Here is a 16182-nt window from a genome sequence, read left to right as displayed (position 1 = left end):
GAAAACGTATGGAGTTTTTTGTTGTTGTTTTTTTTACTTCCACGCTTAGTTCATTGTGAAATCTGGGGAAACAGTAACCGGAAGTACGTAGATTTCATACCTTAACGCCAAGCCCCCCTTTTAAAAGTCTTTTCTGTTTTTGTGATGGTGTTGTTTTCTGTTTTTATGGCCGGCGATATAGGTATTATAATGTCCAATGAAAGGTATTAACAAATCCTCCATACTGTAAGTGTTATATAGCACCGCATATTTAAATAAATGGGCGCTATTGTTATTAAAAACTTATAACAGAAATCCTTTTTTCAGGCTCGGTTTCTATCGCAGGCAGTTGGCCACGTGCTTGCAGTGACGATGCTTGCTGAGCTGCACAGGTCACAAAGAAAGCAAGAAAAGCTTTGTTTTACCAATATCACCTTGGTATCCCAGAGAAATTTTATACTGATGTTGCAGACTTTTGCAGAGGGTCTGGCTTTTACAACAAGATGAAAGCTAAAACATTCTAGGGAAAATTAAAGGATCTAGATTTGTGTCACATATCACATCTTCACAGCAGTTTTTGCTCAATATGTTTCAAATTCACTCTTTATATGTTCATGATGCGCAAATCCTTTCGAGGCAGATATCCTGCTTTAAGCAGGAGGCCGTTTGTGTAAAAAAGGAACGACCATCTCTCAAACGAGAAGGGGCTTAAGAGTTTATCTTTCACGATCTTATAATGCGGTGAATGCAGCCATTCCTCATCTCACAATGAATAGTACTCATACTAAAAAAGTACAAAATGAAAGCATGTTTCTCATTATCAACTGCACCACTTAACCAGCCACACTGCTCTGTTTCTATTCTCATTGTAGTCTTTGGGGCGATCGTGGCTCAAGAGTTGGGAGTTCGCCTTGTAATCGGAAGGTTGCCGACATACATCGCCGCTTTACGTCAACTCCGAAGCCCTTTGGAACAGGGCCCTGTGCAGCACTGTTCAGCAAGAGCAGTGAGGTTTCAGTTGTAATGCTGCTTACATTTGTCACATGTTTTTTGCATATGCAATAATGTTGCATATTCCACAGCCCTACCCTGTCTTGACAAGTAAATTTAAGAATCTGTTTAGAACTTATTTATTTTATTTCTCACTTTGAATTTTTTTTTATTGAAACTAAGCTTCTGGCTTATTGGTGTTATTTTAGTCATTATGCAGCCGTATTGTTTGTAAAGTTGGTGAAGCCTGCAGTCGGCTGAAACTGAAGAAGTCACATAGATAAGTGATAAAATGTTTCTACTAAACGCTGGGTCCAGATGAACAGAAATAAATTTCTAGGATCCGATCAGTTTACACTGACTACTACTCCATGGTTGTTTTGTATGTTAACAAGAACAAAATAAGTGAAGTAGACTTAGAGGGCTTGTTCAAAGAGGTTTTCCAACATATGGTTTTAACCAAAAAAGCATGGGTGCTTTTTCCTTAATAAGTGCAAAAAAAGAAAGAAACAGGCAATTGTTAAGAACGCCTTAGGTGAAGCAGTGTTAGATAAACTAACAAAACACTGCTATTAAAAAAACTATTGGCATATAAAAGCTTCCATTAAGCTGAATATTATTTATATTATTGCATACATATGGTTGACAGAAAGTGACCTCTGTAGCTATTTCCCATTGAGGATTGCAAAAGAAACCACAAAAACGAATAAAACCAACTTACTGATTGTTTGTACATGTGCAGAGGAGGCAAAGTGGATATACTGGATAAAGAATGCTGAATATGGAGCTGCCATAATAAAAAATAAAAACTAGTTAGTGTGAGACCTGGTTTTTATTTAACCAGTAAGGAAATTGTGATGCACACTCCACACCAGTTGGAGGCGCTGGTCCTCCAACTTGTCTGTCAGCCTCAAAGAAGAGACGACCAATGACGACCCAGCAGGGAAGTATTGATGTGGTTGTCATCTGTCCAGTGTTTGGTCTTTTTAAAATCAGTATATTCTCTATTGTAACCTTCATTGTAAGCTTGCTTTGGCGTTATATCACACTAGAGTTAGCAAGTGTGTTGGTAGCATTCAGAGCATATTTCTCCTGTTTTGGCTTCCCTTCATTGGCTTCCTGTTAAGTCCAGAATTGAATTCAAAATCCTGCTCCTCACATACAAGGTCTTAAATAATCAGGCCCCATCTTATCTTAATGACCTTGTAGTACCATATCACCCTATTAGAGCACTTCGCTCTCGCTCTGCAGGCCTACTTGTTGTTCCTAGAGTATTTAAAAGTAGAATGGGAGGGAGAGCCTTCAGTTTTCAGGCCCCTCTTCTGTGGAACCAGCTTCCAGTTTGGATTCAGGAGACAGACACTATCTCTACTTTTAAGATTAGGCTTAAAACTTTCCTTTTTGCTAAAGCATATAGTTAGGGCTGGATCAGGTGACCCTGAATCCTCCCTTAGTTATGCTGCAATAGACATAGGCTGCCGGGGGATTCCCACGATGCATTGAGTTTTTCCTTTCCAGTCACCTTTCTCACTCACTATGTATTAACAGACCTCTCTGCATTGAATCATATCTGTTATTAACCTCTGTCTCTCTTCCACAGCATGTCTTTTATCCTGTCTTCCTTCTCTCACCCCAACCGGTCGCAGCAGATGGCCGCCCCTCCCTGAGCCTGGTTCTGCCGGAGGTTTCTTCCTGTTAAAAGGGAGTTTTTCCTTCCCACTGTTGCCAAAGTGCTTGCTCATAGGGGGTCATATGATTGTTGGGTTTTTCTCTGTATCTATGAAGCGCCTTGAGGCGACTTATGTTGTGATTTGGCGCTATATAAATAAAATTGAATTGAATTGAATTATATTTTCAGTGATAGCTTAGCCTTGTTACTGTAACACCAGCTTGTCTCATGTAGGTGTGTGCAGTGTCTTACCTAAACAGCTAAAACAGTCAGGTTGTTTCAGCCAAAAGTTTCACACATCTCTGTTTCTGTTGTACCAAATGTATTTGTTTAACCTTCGTTTGCATGTGTCTTTCTGCTTCTGTGTGTGCAGAGAGACACCATGTTCCCAGCCAAGCTAGCTTTGAGCACTCTGAAAAGGATCCACCATGGAGCTTGTTATCGATGTCAATTGTTAGATTATAATATTATTTTATGCCATGTTATACCCCTAACTAAAGATTGTGAATTATTATGTAGTTTTAGTTTGCATTATTCTCCTGAATTAGAAGAAGCTGATAACTATTGCATTCGTTAAACTGATTTGCATTACATTAGACTGCTGATTTATTGTGGATGAATGATATTGTTTTATGATGTTATAAGAAATACTGTTTGCAGAAAGTCATCGCCTTATTTGTCTGATTAGAAGAGAACAGAATATACTGGAGTTTTCTGCCCCAACTCAGCAGGAGCAGATAAACGGGGAGCCAAGGTCGTAGCTTAGGCGCCGTGTGAGAGAAAAGCATGTGAATGTTTAGGCTTTTATGATAAGGTGGGAGAACCAGAGGCTATAAGAGTTTGAGCAATGCTCCACCATTTTGAGATCTGAGGCTGTCTGCATCAGTGTCCATCTCCCACGTGTGTGATCATTAAAATCATCGTTTGACTTGACCCGGCCGGACCAGTGTTGTTATTGTGGTTTTTCTCTTGTCTCCATCCCCAATATTTTGAACCATAACACTTTCTAGGATACATCACTGAAGATGCGTACCAGTGCATCCAGGAGATGTGTCTTTATAGTTTAACTCTGGCTGAGCCAGTGACGCCTAGGAAGAGTCTAGGTGACAACCAAGAAAGTTTGGTGACGACTGGAGAGACAGATGACAGCTCGGAAAGACGGCTCCAGGGGCAGGGTGGGCTAGCATCCCGGTCTGCAGTTTTCGCGAGAAAGCACCCAAAAAGCTATGGAAAGCCCTAAAGAAAGATACCCCCAGGAGACCCCGAGAGGGGGGAGAATGAGGTCTCCAATCGGACGGACTTAAGGTTAACGACTAATGCAATGGAAAGGACTACGAGTAAGACATGTATCTGCGGCAAGCTGTGCAAGAACCAGCGTGGCCTAAAGGTCCATCAGGCTAGAATGAAATGTTTGGAGCGGCAGAGTGAGGTGCAACGCACAGGTCCTGAACCTGGTGAGACGCAGGAGGAGCCCGGCCAGGAGGCACCCCACAGAGCCCAGTCCCTCCATGCACAGGACTCTTCCAATCCAAGCAGTGTAGTTCCACAACAGCGGATTAAGTGGCCCCCAGCCAGCAGCCAGAGCGAGTGGCAGAAGTTTGATGAGGATGTCTCCAACATCATACAAGCTGTGGCCAAAAGAGGTGCCGACAGCAGGCTTAAAACAATGACCACCATCATAGTCAGCTACGCCTCAGAAAGGTTCGGCCTGATCGAGAAGCGTAACAACAAGACCCCTTACACCATGAACCGCAGGGCCATGAAGATTCATCAACTACGCCAGGAGCTTAGGAGCCTTAAGAAGCAGTTCAAGAACGCTGATGCGGAGGAGAAGCAAGCTTTAGAGGAGCTGCATAACATCTTCCGGAAGAAGCTGATTACCCTCCGTAGAGCAGAATGGCACAGGAGGCGAGGAAGAGAGAGAGCCAGGAAACGTGCAGCTTTCATTGCTGATCCCTTTCGATTTTCCAAACAATTGCTTGGGGTCAAGCGAAGCGGGCAGTTGGAGTGCTCAGCAGAGGAGGTGAATAACTTCCTTCATGAGACCACGAGTGACCCATTGAGGGAACAAGACTTGGGACCAAACAAAGCTCTCATCAACCCTGCCCCACCATCAGTAGAGTTCAAGTTGACGGAGCCAAGTTTGAAGGAGGTGTGTGAGGTCATCAAAGCAGCCCGCTCAGCATCCTCCCCAGGTCCCAGTGGCGTACCCTACCTTGTCTATAAGCGCTGCCCAGAGCTGCTCCGCCACCTGTGGAAGATCTTAAAGGTGATATGGCGGAGAGGGAGAGTTGCTGATCAGTGGAGGTGCGCAGAGGGAGTCTGGATTCCCAAAGAGGAGGATTCGAAACATAAACCAGTTTCGGAGTATCTCGCTATTGAGCGTGGAGGGGAAGGTGTTTTTTAGTGTTGTCTCCCGGAGATTGACCGAGTATCTCCTTAGAAACAATTACATTGATCCATCAGTTCAGAAGGGGGGAATCCCAGGAGTTCCTGGTTGCCTAGAGCACACTGGTGTAGTTACACACCTTATAAGAGAAGCACATGAGAACAGAGGCGACCTAGCTGTATTGTGGCTGGACCTAACTAATGCGTATGGGTCGATCCCACACAAACTGGTTGAGCATGCTTTGCACCTCCACCACGTCCCCAGCAAGATCAAGGACCTAATCCTGGACTATTACGCCAATTTCAGGCTTAGGGTCACTTCTAGGGCAGTTACTTCAGACTGGCACCGACTCCAAAAAGGTATAATAACAGGCTGTACCATCTCAGTTACGCTCTTTGCCCTGGCAATGAACATGGTGGTAAAGGCTGCGGAGGTGGAGTGCAGAGGGCCGTTAACAAGGTCAGGTGTTCGTCAGCCCCCTATCAGAGCCTATATGGATGACCTCACCATTACAACATCATCAGTTCCCGGGTGTAGGTGGATCTTGCAAGGTCTTGAGAGACTCATCTCATGGGCAAGGATGAGTTTTAAACCTTCCAAGTCAAGATCGATGGTACTGAAGAAGGGCAAGGTGACGGACAAGTTCCGGTTCTCAATTTCAGGAACCATTATTCCATCCATAACGGAACAACCAGTTAAGAGCTTGGGGAAACTCTTTGACTCCAGCCTGAAAGACTCTACTGCTATCCAGAAGGCAAATGAGGAGCTGGGAGCGTGGCTTATTAAGGTGGATAAGTCCGGCTTGCCTGGAAGATTTAAAGCCTGGATCTACCAGCATTCCATCCTGCCCCGAATCCTGTGGCCCTTGCTTGTCTATACAGTTCCAATAACTACTGTGGAATCCCTTGAAAGAAAGATCAGTGGCTTTCTTCGTAAGTGGCTGGGACTTCCCCGCAGTCTCACCAGCGCTGCCTTCTATGGGACAAGCAACAGCGTGCAGTTACCCTTCAGTGGTCTCACAGAAGAGTTCAAGGTGGCTCGCACACGAGAAGCCCTACAGTACAGAGATTCTAAAGACTGCAAGGTGGCATCAGCAGGCATTGAGGTAAGGACAGGAAGAAAGTGGAAGGCTGAGAAGGCAGTTGAGGTGGCGGAGTCACGCCTAAGGCAGAAAACACTAATGGGGGTCTTAGCAACAGGGGGAGCAGGCTTGGGGTACATCCCAAAGGCCCAGGTCAGCAGGGCACAGGGAAAGGAGAGACACCAGCTACTCCAGGAAGAGGTCCGAGCAGGTGTGGAGGAGGAGCGAGTAAGCAGAGCTGTAGGCCTTAAGCGGCAGGGAGCATGGACAAGGTGGGAGAGCACCTTGCAGCGCAAGGTCACCTGGGCAAACATCATGCAGGCAGACTTCCACCGGATCCGATTCCTAGTGCAGGCAGTATACGACACTCTGCCAAGCCCAGCAAACCTCCATTTGTGGGGAAAGAGCGAGACATCTGCCTGTCCCCTGTGCTCTGGAAGAGGGACCCTAGAACACCTCCTTAGCAGCTGCCCAAGGGCCCTGGCCGATGGTCGGTATCGTTGGCGGCACGACCAGGTGCTCAGAGTAGTTGCTGAAAAGATTGCCTCAGCAATCAGCATCAGCAAGCATCATCATGCTCCGAGGAAGGCAATCTCTTTTATTAAGGCTGGAGAGAAACCCCAGGGGCGCCCACATTTGACAACTGGCCTTCTCAACACAGCCTCTGATTGGCAGCTACAGGCTGACCTGGGTAAACAACTAAAGTTTCCTCAGAACATTGCAGAAACATCACTCCGGCCAGACTTGATAATTATTTCTGAGGCCTCAAAACAGCTGATCATGCTGGAACTCACAGTGCCCTGGGAAGAGCGGATTGAGGAGGCTAATGAAAGGAAACGAGGAAAGTACCAGGAACTAGTGCAAGAGTGCAGGGGAAGGGGCTGGAAGACTTTCTATGAGCCCATAGAAGTGGGTTGTAGGGGCTTTGCAGGACGATCACTCTGCAAAGTTCTAGGCCGGCTGGGCGTGGCTGGGGCAGCCAAGAAGAGGGCCATCCAGGCTGTGAGTGAAGCGGCAGAGAAAGCCACAAGGTGGCTGTGGATTAAGAGGGCTGATCCGTGGGTAGCTACTGGTACGCAAGTCGGGGCCTGATCACCCCCGGCTGGGTCGCCTGGGCGAGGGTGTATGATGTTGTGAGACCCGAAACACCTGATGACCCTAGGATACATCACTGAAGATGCGTACCAGTGCATCCAGGAGATGTGTCTTTATAGTCTACCTGCTTCATCCAGAAGGAAGGGATACAGGCTGGAGATGGGCCCCCCTCAGACTCCCGTGTGTGGAAGAGAAAGCCTAAGAACCAATCTGCAGTCTGGTCATCAATAAGACTTCTTGAAACACAGCAAAACGGGAGAAGACGGTTCAGTTTATCAGCTGCTACTATAGTAAATTCAGCACCAGTACACGTCCAACCGTACCTCCGGCTGATGAGGCTGGACAAACCTATAGGTTTGTACTTATATGAACATCACATTGTTGGGTTGTCGTGTCTTCATTCACTCACCCCAACCAGTCGCGACAGATAGCCGTCCCTCCCTGTTAAAAGGGAGTTTTTCCTTCCTACTGTGACATGTACTCATGTACTGAGGTTTAACTTCAGCAGGTCATTATGACCATGTCTACACATTCATTTTCTGCTATGCAATGATTTTTATCTGTGTCAGTTTAAAAGAAAAATATTGATATCTAGAATATTGCAGAATTTTGACTTTATTCCAAACATGCACTCTTTAAGCCCAGAACGATTTTTAGCAGCATTTTCACCATGTTAACAAAACAGAACAAAACAAGAAGCTATATAACATTAATACAGTCTTCAGAAAACAAATGGCTAAAATAAGCACGTCATCTTTGACCTTGTAGAGCTATTAACTGGCACTAACAGGGAAGCATCTTTGTAAGCATGTAGCCCTAACTCATGATGTAGATAATAATTGTTAAAATTGTTCTTTGAAAGAATCCTACCAAACTGTAAAACTCTTATGTAATTACTGTGTAAGACAATGAGTCTAAAATATCTTGCCCCTGCATTTTTTCAGTGTCACTGCACAGATGCATCTAAAACCAAACCACATTTAAAATGCCACCAGATTAATGTAGCTATTGGCTGCGCATTCATCTCTTTGTGGGCTTTGTTTCTGTTCTTATCTTACTTCCTTGTTTAATTCCCTTGAAATTCATTGCCTTTTAATCATAGGGACATGGCTGCTGTACCTCCCCTGTACATGGAGCATTGCTCTGGCTGCTAACCCTGGATGCTTCCCAGATCTGGGCATGCTCACACTGTTTGGTACAGGTGCTCTTCTCATGAGAGGGGCCGGCTGCACCATCAATGACATGTGGGACAAAGACTTCGACAAAAAAGTAAATGAGATTTTCTTACAGCTGACTCCAAACAAAGAACAGGACATGTTTTTGCAATAAAGTAAATTAAACTTCCATTTCTAAGCAGACGTTAGACTTACCTGTGTCACTGTCACTCCCCTGCTCAAAGTGTTTATTTTTCAGCTCTGATAAATTGAAAGTGTTTGTGTTTTTGCGCAGGTGTCCCGCACAGCCTCTCGACCAATCGCATCAGGAGAGATTTCTCGAATGCAGGCGCTGGTCTTCCTGGGAGGGCAGCTCTCGCTTGCACTTGGGGTTCTTTTGTGTCTCAACTATTACAGGTACTCAGAATCAATTTTATGTATGAACGTTAATGACATTTTATTAGGAAAATATAAATAGAAGAATAGGAACAGGTATATAGGTTAGATTAAATCCTCTGAGTCATGAGAAAAAAAAAATCAGTGCAACAGTTGAACTGGATCACAATATTACTACAGTGTGTTAATTTTCATAGTGTAACTAAAAGTGATTATTTATCCAGTTATTTTGCAGTCTTTCCCTCACATTGTTCAAAATGCTCTCACAGTATAGCTCTGGGTGCTGCTTCTTTATCTCTTGTTATCACCTACCCACTGATGAAGAGGTTCACTTACTGGCCACAGTTTGTGTTGGGTATGTGCTGTGTAAAGTTATCTTGTAGTGTTCTTTGTCTAGAGTTAATATTTTACAGATTACCAGAACTATAGCTGTTCTCTTGTTCTCTTCTCTCACTTTAGGACTCACTTTCAACTGGGGCGCTCTGCTCGGCTGGTCCGCTATTAAAGGCTCTTGTGATTGGTCCGTGTGTCTCCCGCTATACTTCTCAGGAGTGATGTGGACGCTGGTATATGACACAATATACGCACATCAGGTAAAGTAGTGGGCCTGAGAGATCGCACCACTTCGTTCCTATTAAACACAATTCTTTCCTTAAACCAAAGGCTGAGTGCAGTAAATGTAAAAGAACGCTCTCATACACCAACACTACCCTGAACCAATGATACCTGGCAACATGCTTTTTTTAATGCCAAATTCTGACACTGCCATTTAAGTGTTGCAGCAGAAATCATGACCAAGGTCATCAGCACCAGACCAGGAAAGCAGTTTTTCCAGTCACCTGTTGTCCAATTTAGCTTGCAAATGATAGCTTCAATTTCCTGACAGGAGCCCCCAATGTGCTTTTCTGCTGCTGTAGCCCATCGTGTTGTGCGTTGAGAGATGCTTTTTAGCAGATGTTCTTCTGAGTGGTTATTTGAGTTAACCTTGCCTTCCTATCAGCTTCCTTTCTGTCCATTCTCCTCTAACCTCAGACATCAATAAGGGATTTTTGCCCAGGTGAACTGGTATACATAATAAAGTGACTGTTGAGAACCTGTAAATTTAAGAAGAAAGGAACCGAGAAACTGAAACTAATTTAAAAACAGTTTAAACTGTGAGTACATGGTAGCTGTTCCTTTATATTTAAGAAATGCAGTTTAAGGGATTGCAGTTTACTGTGTTTACTGATGTTTTTCTTTGAGGTGAACATGAGATTAATGTGTCCTATGTTCGTTCAATCAATCAATCAATCAATCAATCAATCAATCAATCAATCAATCAATCAATATTTATAAAGCACTTTTCATACAAAAAATGTAGCACAAAGTGCTTTACATAGTTAAAAGCAGCCCACCCCACCCTCCAACTCACTCCCCACACTCTCAATACACATATATCCCCCCACCCCCACCCACACACACATACACACACGCGCATACTTAAAGAGTAAAAATTGGGCTGGGCTCGCATGAGCCAAGTGAGGAAACATTATAACAGAGAGCCGTCTGCACCGGGAGCCGGTCACAGACCGCAGCCTCCGGGCTGGGCACACAGCAGGAGGGAGGCCAAGGAGCCCCCCAACCAGGCTGAGAGGACCCCAGAGACCCAGCAGCCACGGTCAATAACAGCCCCGGTGCAGAGAGCGCCCTCCGAGGAAACACTGGAGATATGACGCAATACGATATATACAGGGTAAAATGATAAAATAAATAAGAACAGGATACAATATAAATATAAATATAAATATAAATAGAGTAAGAAGATTAAAAAATGAATAAGAATAAAATCAAAAAATATTAGGTAAATCCTAAATTAATAATAGAATAACAGGATAGAATAAATAAGCATAAAAAATAAATAAACGCTAAGTAAAAGCTAAATTAAAAAGGTGGGTCTTGAGCCTGTTCTTAAAAACATGTACGTTCTCTGCGGCCCTGAGCTCCTCCGGCAGGCTGTTCCACAGACGAGGACCATACCACTGAAAAGCTGCCTCTCCGTGAGTATGTGTCCTGACTTTAGGGACAATCAAAAGGCCAGTACCAGAGGACCTCAGGGTCCGCGAGGGTTCATATGGTAAAAGCAGATCTGAGAGATAAGAAGGCCCAAGACCATTAAGACATTTAAAAACCAATAAAAGAACTTTAAAATCTATCCTGAAACACACGGGGAGCCAATGCAGCGATTCTAAAACCGGTGTAATGTGGGCCCGCCCTCTGGTCTTCGTCAGCACACGAGCTGCCGAGTTTTGCAAAAGTTGTAAAGTTGAAATATTCTTCTTAGGAAGACCAGAGAGCAGGGCATTACAGTAATCAATGCGACTGGTAATAAAAGCATGCATCAGCATCTCCGTGTTGGCCCGAGAGAGAATTGGGCGGACTCTGGCTATATTTTTTAGATGATAAAATCCAATTTTGGTTACATGTTTAATATGTGGGATAAAACCAAGCTCAGAGTCAAAAATAACACCCAGGTTTTTCACTTGTAGCGAAGGACATAGTGAAAATGCCTCTAATTTAGACAAGAGTTTCTCTCTCTGAGCCTCAGGACTGACGATTAAAACTTCAGTTTTGTCCTGGTTAAGCTGTAAAAAGTTTTCTGCCATCCAAGATCTTATATCTAAAATACAGTTAAAAAGGGCATCCATTGGTCTGGTGTCATCAGGAGACACAGAGATGTACAGCTGCGTGTCATCAGCGTAACTGTGAAAGTTCACTCCATGCCTCCTGATGACACTGCCGAGAGGGAGCATATACAAATTAAAAAGTACAGGGCCTAGAACCGACCCTTGAGGCACACCACATGTCATTTTATGGATCTTAGAGGAGCATGTATCCATACTCACCATAAAAGTTCTGTCAGAGAGATAGGAAGTGAACCAGTTGTGTACAGCACCAGAGAGGCCTACCATGTGTTTCAGTCTGTTTAAAAGAATAGCGTGGTCTACTGTATCAAAGGCTGCGCTTAGATCCAGTAGCACCAGGACTGAGAGCTTTTGGGCGTCCCAGTTACATCTAAGATCATTTAAAACCTTTAGGAGAGCCGTCTCTGTGCTGTGGTTCACCCTAAATCCAGACTGGAATATCTCCAGGATCTTTCTATCATTTAGAAAATCATTAATCTGAGTAAAAACAAGTTTTTCTAAGATTTTACTTAAAAATGGTAAGTTGGATACAGGTCTGTAGTTATTAAAATCATTACAATCCAAATTGCTCTTCTTCAGAAGGGGCCTCACCACCGCCGTTTTAAAGGCAGCAGGGAAGACACCCAACTGAAGAGAGCAATTCATCATGTATAAAAGCTCAGCCTCAAAAAATCCATAAAGTGTTTTAAAGAGTGAAGAAGGGATTGGATCTACAAGACATGTGGTGGGTCTCACTGTGGAGAAAACTTTCTTAAGGTTCTCAGCATTAACCAGGACAAAGCTGTCCAGTGTCTCCTCAGGTACAATCGAGCCCGCAGATGTGTTTACAAACATATCGCGATTAGATAAAATATCAGATCTGATGGCGCTGACTTTTCCCCTGAAGTGGTCTGCAAACTGCTCACAGAGTGAGTCTGTGGGGGTTCTTTGGGAGCTGTTAAAATCAGGGTTAAATAAATGATCTATGGTGGAAAAGAGGACCTTGGGATTATTTTTGTTATTACTGATTATTTTGGCGAAGTATGAATTTCTTGAATTCCTTAATGTATTATTGTACACTTTAAGTTGCTCGCAAAATATTTGATGGTTGATAGTATTTTTATTTTTCCTCCACCTCCTTTCTGCTGCCCTGCAATTTCTTTTGAGTTTTTTGACTTCTTCGTTTCTCCAGGGTGATACGTGTTTTACGTTAATGTTTTTGGTGGTGAGTGGAGCAACGGAGTCAAGGCTTTTTTTCAGTTTGCTGTTGAAATGATTAAAAATCAAATCGCAGGGTGCAGGTAAAATCGCAGGGGGGCATTCGTCTAAAACCCTGGTAAAATTTGCAGCCACTTCAGAGGTTAGATAGCGCCTCCTCACAGTTCGCACCGAGGTCTCCCGCTGAATAAAACCGGTGATGTTAAAAAACACACAGTAGTGGTCAGAGACAGCCAAGTCAACAACAGAGGACACGCTGGTGGACAGCCCATGGGTGATGACCAGGTCCAGAGTGTGTCCTCTGTTGTGAGTCGGCTGTGTGACGTGCTGGGTAAAATCCAAACAGTGAAGAATGTTTAAGAATTCTTTTGATGCAGGGTCAGAAGGATGATCTATGTGCAGGTTAAAATCACCGGTTAAAATTATCATATTATATTTTGAATGTATGTTTGTTAAAAATTCTGAGAATTCCTTGATAAAAGCAGCACTGTCTTTAGGTGGTCTATAAACTGTGACAGATAAAACTGGAGGGCTGCTGAAAACAATAGCGTGGAATTCAAAAGTGGTAAAATGATCAAGTAAAATTTGTTTGGAGGTGAGTGTGTTGTTGGCTAAAGATGCAGTCCCACCACCTCTCTTACCACTTCTAACAGAAAAAGAGAAATTAAAATTTGGTGGGGAGGCCTCAGTGAGAACAAACTGGTGCATCCGAACCCAGCCATGTTTCAGTTAAAAATAAACAGTCAAGTTTATTATCTAAAATTAAATCATTAATAATAAAAGACTTGTTCAACAGAGAGCGGACATTTAAAAGTGCCATACTGATTGAGACTGGTGGATTTTTGACAATAGAGTTGAATGGATGTTGATATTTTTGAAGAGGCCGGAGGTTATTAATGTTTTTGGAGTTACTAGATTTATGATAATTCTGTTGCTCTCTGTTTGTGATTATGACGGGTATTGTGTTGACTGTGGGAGAGAGAGGTCCGAGTCCAGAGTTTTGTGTATTACTGTTAAAAGTGGAACAAATATAGGAGCTGGGACCAGGGGAACATCAGTCAGTGGCAGACAGATCTGCAGGTAATGTCAATTTGGGGTAGTGACAGGGCGATGTGCGGGAGTGCTGTACGCCAAATGCCAAATTGGCGGACAGCAAACGGCGTCCCCAGGCGTTGAGGTGGAGCCCGTCTGCCCCAAAAAGATGCCTCCTCTCCCAGAAGGCATCAAAATTGTTAATAAAACCCACGCCGTGGGAGACACAGGCGGAGGAAAGCCAGGTGTTAAGGCTGAGCAGCCGGCTGAAACGGCCTATCCCTCTGCCACAGGTGGGGGTGGGCCTGGAGATAAAAGCACTCACCTGCAACTGACCAAGGAGGCTGAAGAGTTGGAGGAAGTCCAACTTCAGCAGCTCAGATTGCTGTTTGGGGATGTCATTGGTGCCGATGTGGATGATGAGCCGGTTAACCTGTGGGTGGGATGCCAGAATGTTGGGAATTCTGTCCACTATGTCAACAACAGTGGCTCCCGGGAACGACAGCGTGAGCGCCCCCCTCATCCGCACGTTCCTGACGATGGAATCCCCGAGGACCAGCGTGGAGAGAGGAGGTGCTACCGGGGGCTGCTGGCCATCTGAGACGCCCGCGCCGCGGCACCGGGGGTGTTCAGATGGAGATGCGCCAGCCGGACTGCGTGAGTGACTCCCAGGTAGCCGCGCCGTGGGTCCTCTTCTCCGAGGAGCCGGGGTAAAGCACAGCTCTCCGCGGTGAGTTTGCACCACAGCGTCGGGTTGCCCACCGCGGCTCCGGGGGCGTAGTGGTGGAGATGGCGCAGACCTCAGCGACACAGCGGGATGGCGAGGGCTAGCGGTCAGAGGAGGAAAGTCCACAGGATCCAGGATGTTAAAGTAGGGACCTTGATTGACTATGACCTCGTGTTGTTTTGTCTTTCATAAATAGGATAAGGAGGATGACATCAAAGTAGGAGTCAAATCTACTGCACTGAGGTTCCAGGAGCAAACCAAACCCTGGCTGAGTGGCTTCGTTGTGGCCATGATGTCTGGACTGGTATTAGCTGGGGTCAATGCTGAACAGACTCTCCCTTACTATGCTGTACTCACCGGTATAGCAATGCACCTGACAAACCAGGTGAGGATCATGGTCAACTTTAATACAACATTTAAATGAGAAACATGCACAGATTCATGTGTTTTAAGATTAGGTTTTCCATTGAAGTATATTTATTTTCTTCTCTTGTAGATTTACACATTAGACATCAACAAACCAGAAGACTGCTGGAAAAAGTTTGTTTCAAACAGAAACCTTGGACTGTTGTTGTTTTTAGGTATTGTTGTCGGGAATTTGTGGAAAGAATAAAGACAGACTCTGAAGAAATGAACAAGCCTTCATATAATTAGAGACGATGTTTTATTACATTTGTGTGTTTTGTTTTTTATGAGAAGCACTCTTTTAACAACTTATGTATTTTCAAAAATGCCAGCAAATCTAAATTGAAATTGCTGCAATAACTTTGACCACCAGGGAGCAGTATGATTCCTCCTACCTGATGAATGTACTGTACGCCAGTGGCCTCATTACTTTGTTTTGGTCCATAAAACACATAAATATCTGGGTCTTTGCGCGACATCCTTCATAAGTCACTGGTTGACATTGGTGCTCTTTGTTTTTATTCTGGCCAGGCAGCATTTACCCACTTTACCTGTGCTTATGTGTCAGAAACCACTTCCAGTTATTAATTATAGGACTTTGGTGAGAGTCGGCATGTAGATCTGCAGACTTTACTGGTTCTTTTTAGTGCTTTTGCAACATGAGACTGCTCTCACCCATGATGTTTCAGTACTCTAAAACTTTTAAACAAATTTTAAAGAGAATTCATTTACATCCAGTCCAGTGAAAAACTAAGTTCAAGGTTCAAGGTTCTTTATTATTTGTCACATGCATAGTTACAAATAATAAAGAACCTTGAACTTAGTTTTTCACTGGACTGGATGTAAATGAATGTCCAGTGAAAAAAACTAAGTACATCTTCCAATATAGAAGGTATGTTTAGTTGCAATAACTTAATCATTTTCTCTATGAGTTTATCAGTTCCTTACATTGTTGTAGAGGAATTTCGGCCCACTCTTCTTTACAGTGTTGCTTCAGCTTGATATTTGCAGGCATTTGTTTATGCAAAAGTTTCTTAAGATCCCACCACAGCAATTGAATCAGGTTGAGCATGAAAAGGGGAAAAAACAAAGCTTGGACACTGCTAGCACGGCGCCCACACAAACGCAAAGCAGGGGCTGAAGCATAGCTGAATATGTTTCCAAACCAACTTCATTCTAAGCCAAAGACTAGAAAATACAGTGAAGCATAACTTCCCTTTGGTTTCACCTGCACAAGTCCAAGGTAGGTCTCCCCTGCAGAATTGGTTTTCCCTTCGTCAGGAGCAGCGCTGGGCTCTCCAAATCACAGACAAACAGTATCCCACATTCTTGATTTTTAGTTCACAAGCACTTGTTGTAATGACTAACTACTCCTGACATTTTGGAG

At 44.0% G+C, this 16182-nt stretch overlaps 1 protein-coding gene and 1 pseudogene across 1 annotated transcript; both read left to right on the top strand.

The window, feature by feature from the left end:
* The first annotated feature begins 149 nt into the window (after positions 1–149).
* LOC146657821 (4-hydroxybenzoate polyprenyltransferase, mitochondrial-like) lies at positions 150–15510 on the top strand. The gene is made up of 8 exons (XM_085426792.1): positions 150–3206; positions 7323–7557; positions 8306–8472; positions 8653–8774; positions 9023–9108; positions 9213–9346; positions 14587–14775; positions 14887–15510. The coding sequence occupies exons 1-8, from the start codon at positions 3021–3023 to the stop codon at positions 15001–15003; spliced, it is 1236 nt and encodes a 411-aa protein (XP_085282918.1). The 5' UTR covers positions 150–3020; the 3' UTR covers positions 15004–15510.
* Positions 3841–7349, top strand: LOC146657822 (uncharacterized; annotated as a pseudogene).
* Positions 15511–16182: the final 672 nt, after the last annotated feature.

Source organism: Rhamphochromis longiceps, linkage group LG12 (genome assembly GCF_057381845.1).
Source record: "Rhamphochromis longiceps isolate RC_006_pf linkage group LG12, R_longiceps_female_GT1.1, whole genome shotgun sequence".
NCBI lineage: Eukaryota > Metazoa > Chordata > Actinopteri > Cichliformes > Cichlidae > Rhamphochromis > Rhamphochromis longiceps.
The sequence above is the reverse complement of the archived record's forward strand: the minus strand, read 5'-3'. Positions and strand labels throughout refer to the sequence as shown.

What these genes read in the sequence shown, in the direction of transcription:
- LOC146657821 (XM_085426792.1), top strand. Translation starts at nt 3,021, where the DNA reads ATGTTCCCAGCCAAGCTAGCTTTGAGCACTCTGAAAAGGATCCACCAT. An exon ending in TTGTGTCTCAACTATTACAG is followed by an intron (nt 8,775 to 9,022) that starts GTACTCAGAATC and finishes ATGCTCTCACAG; the next exon opens with TATAGCTCTGGGTGCTGCTT. An exon ending in CTGGCCACAGTTTGTGTTGG is followed by an intron (nt 9,109 to 9,212) that starts GTATGTGCTGTG and finishes CTCTCACTTTAG; the next exon opens with GACTCACTTTCAACTGGGGC.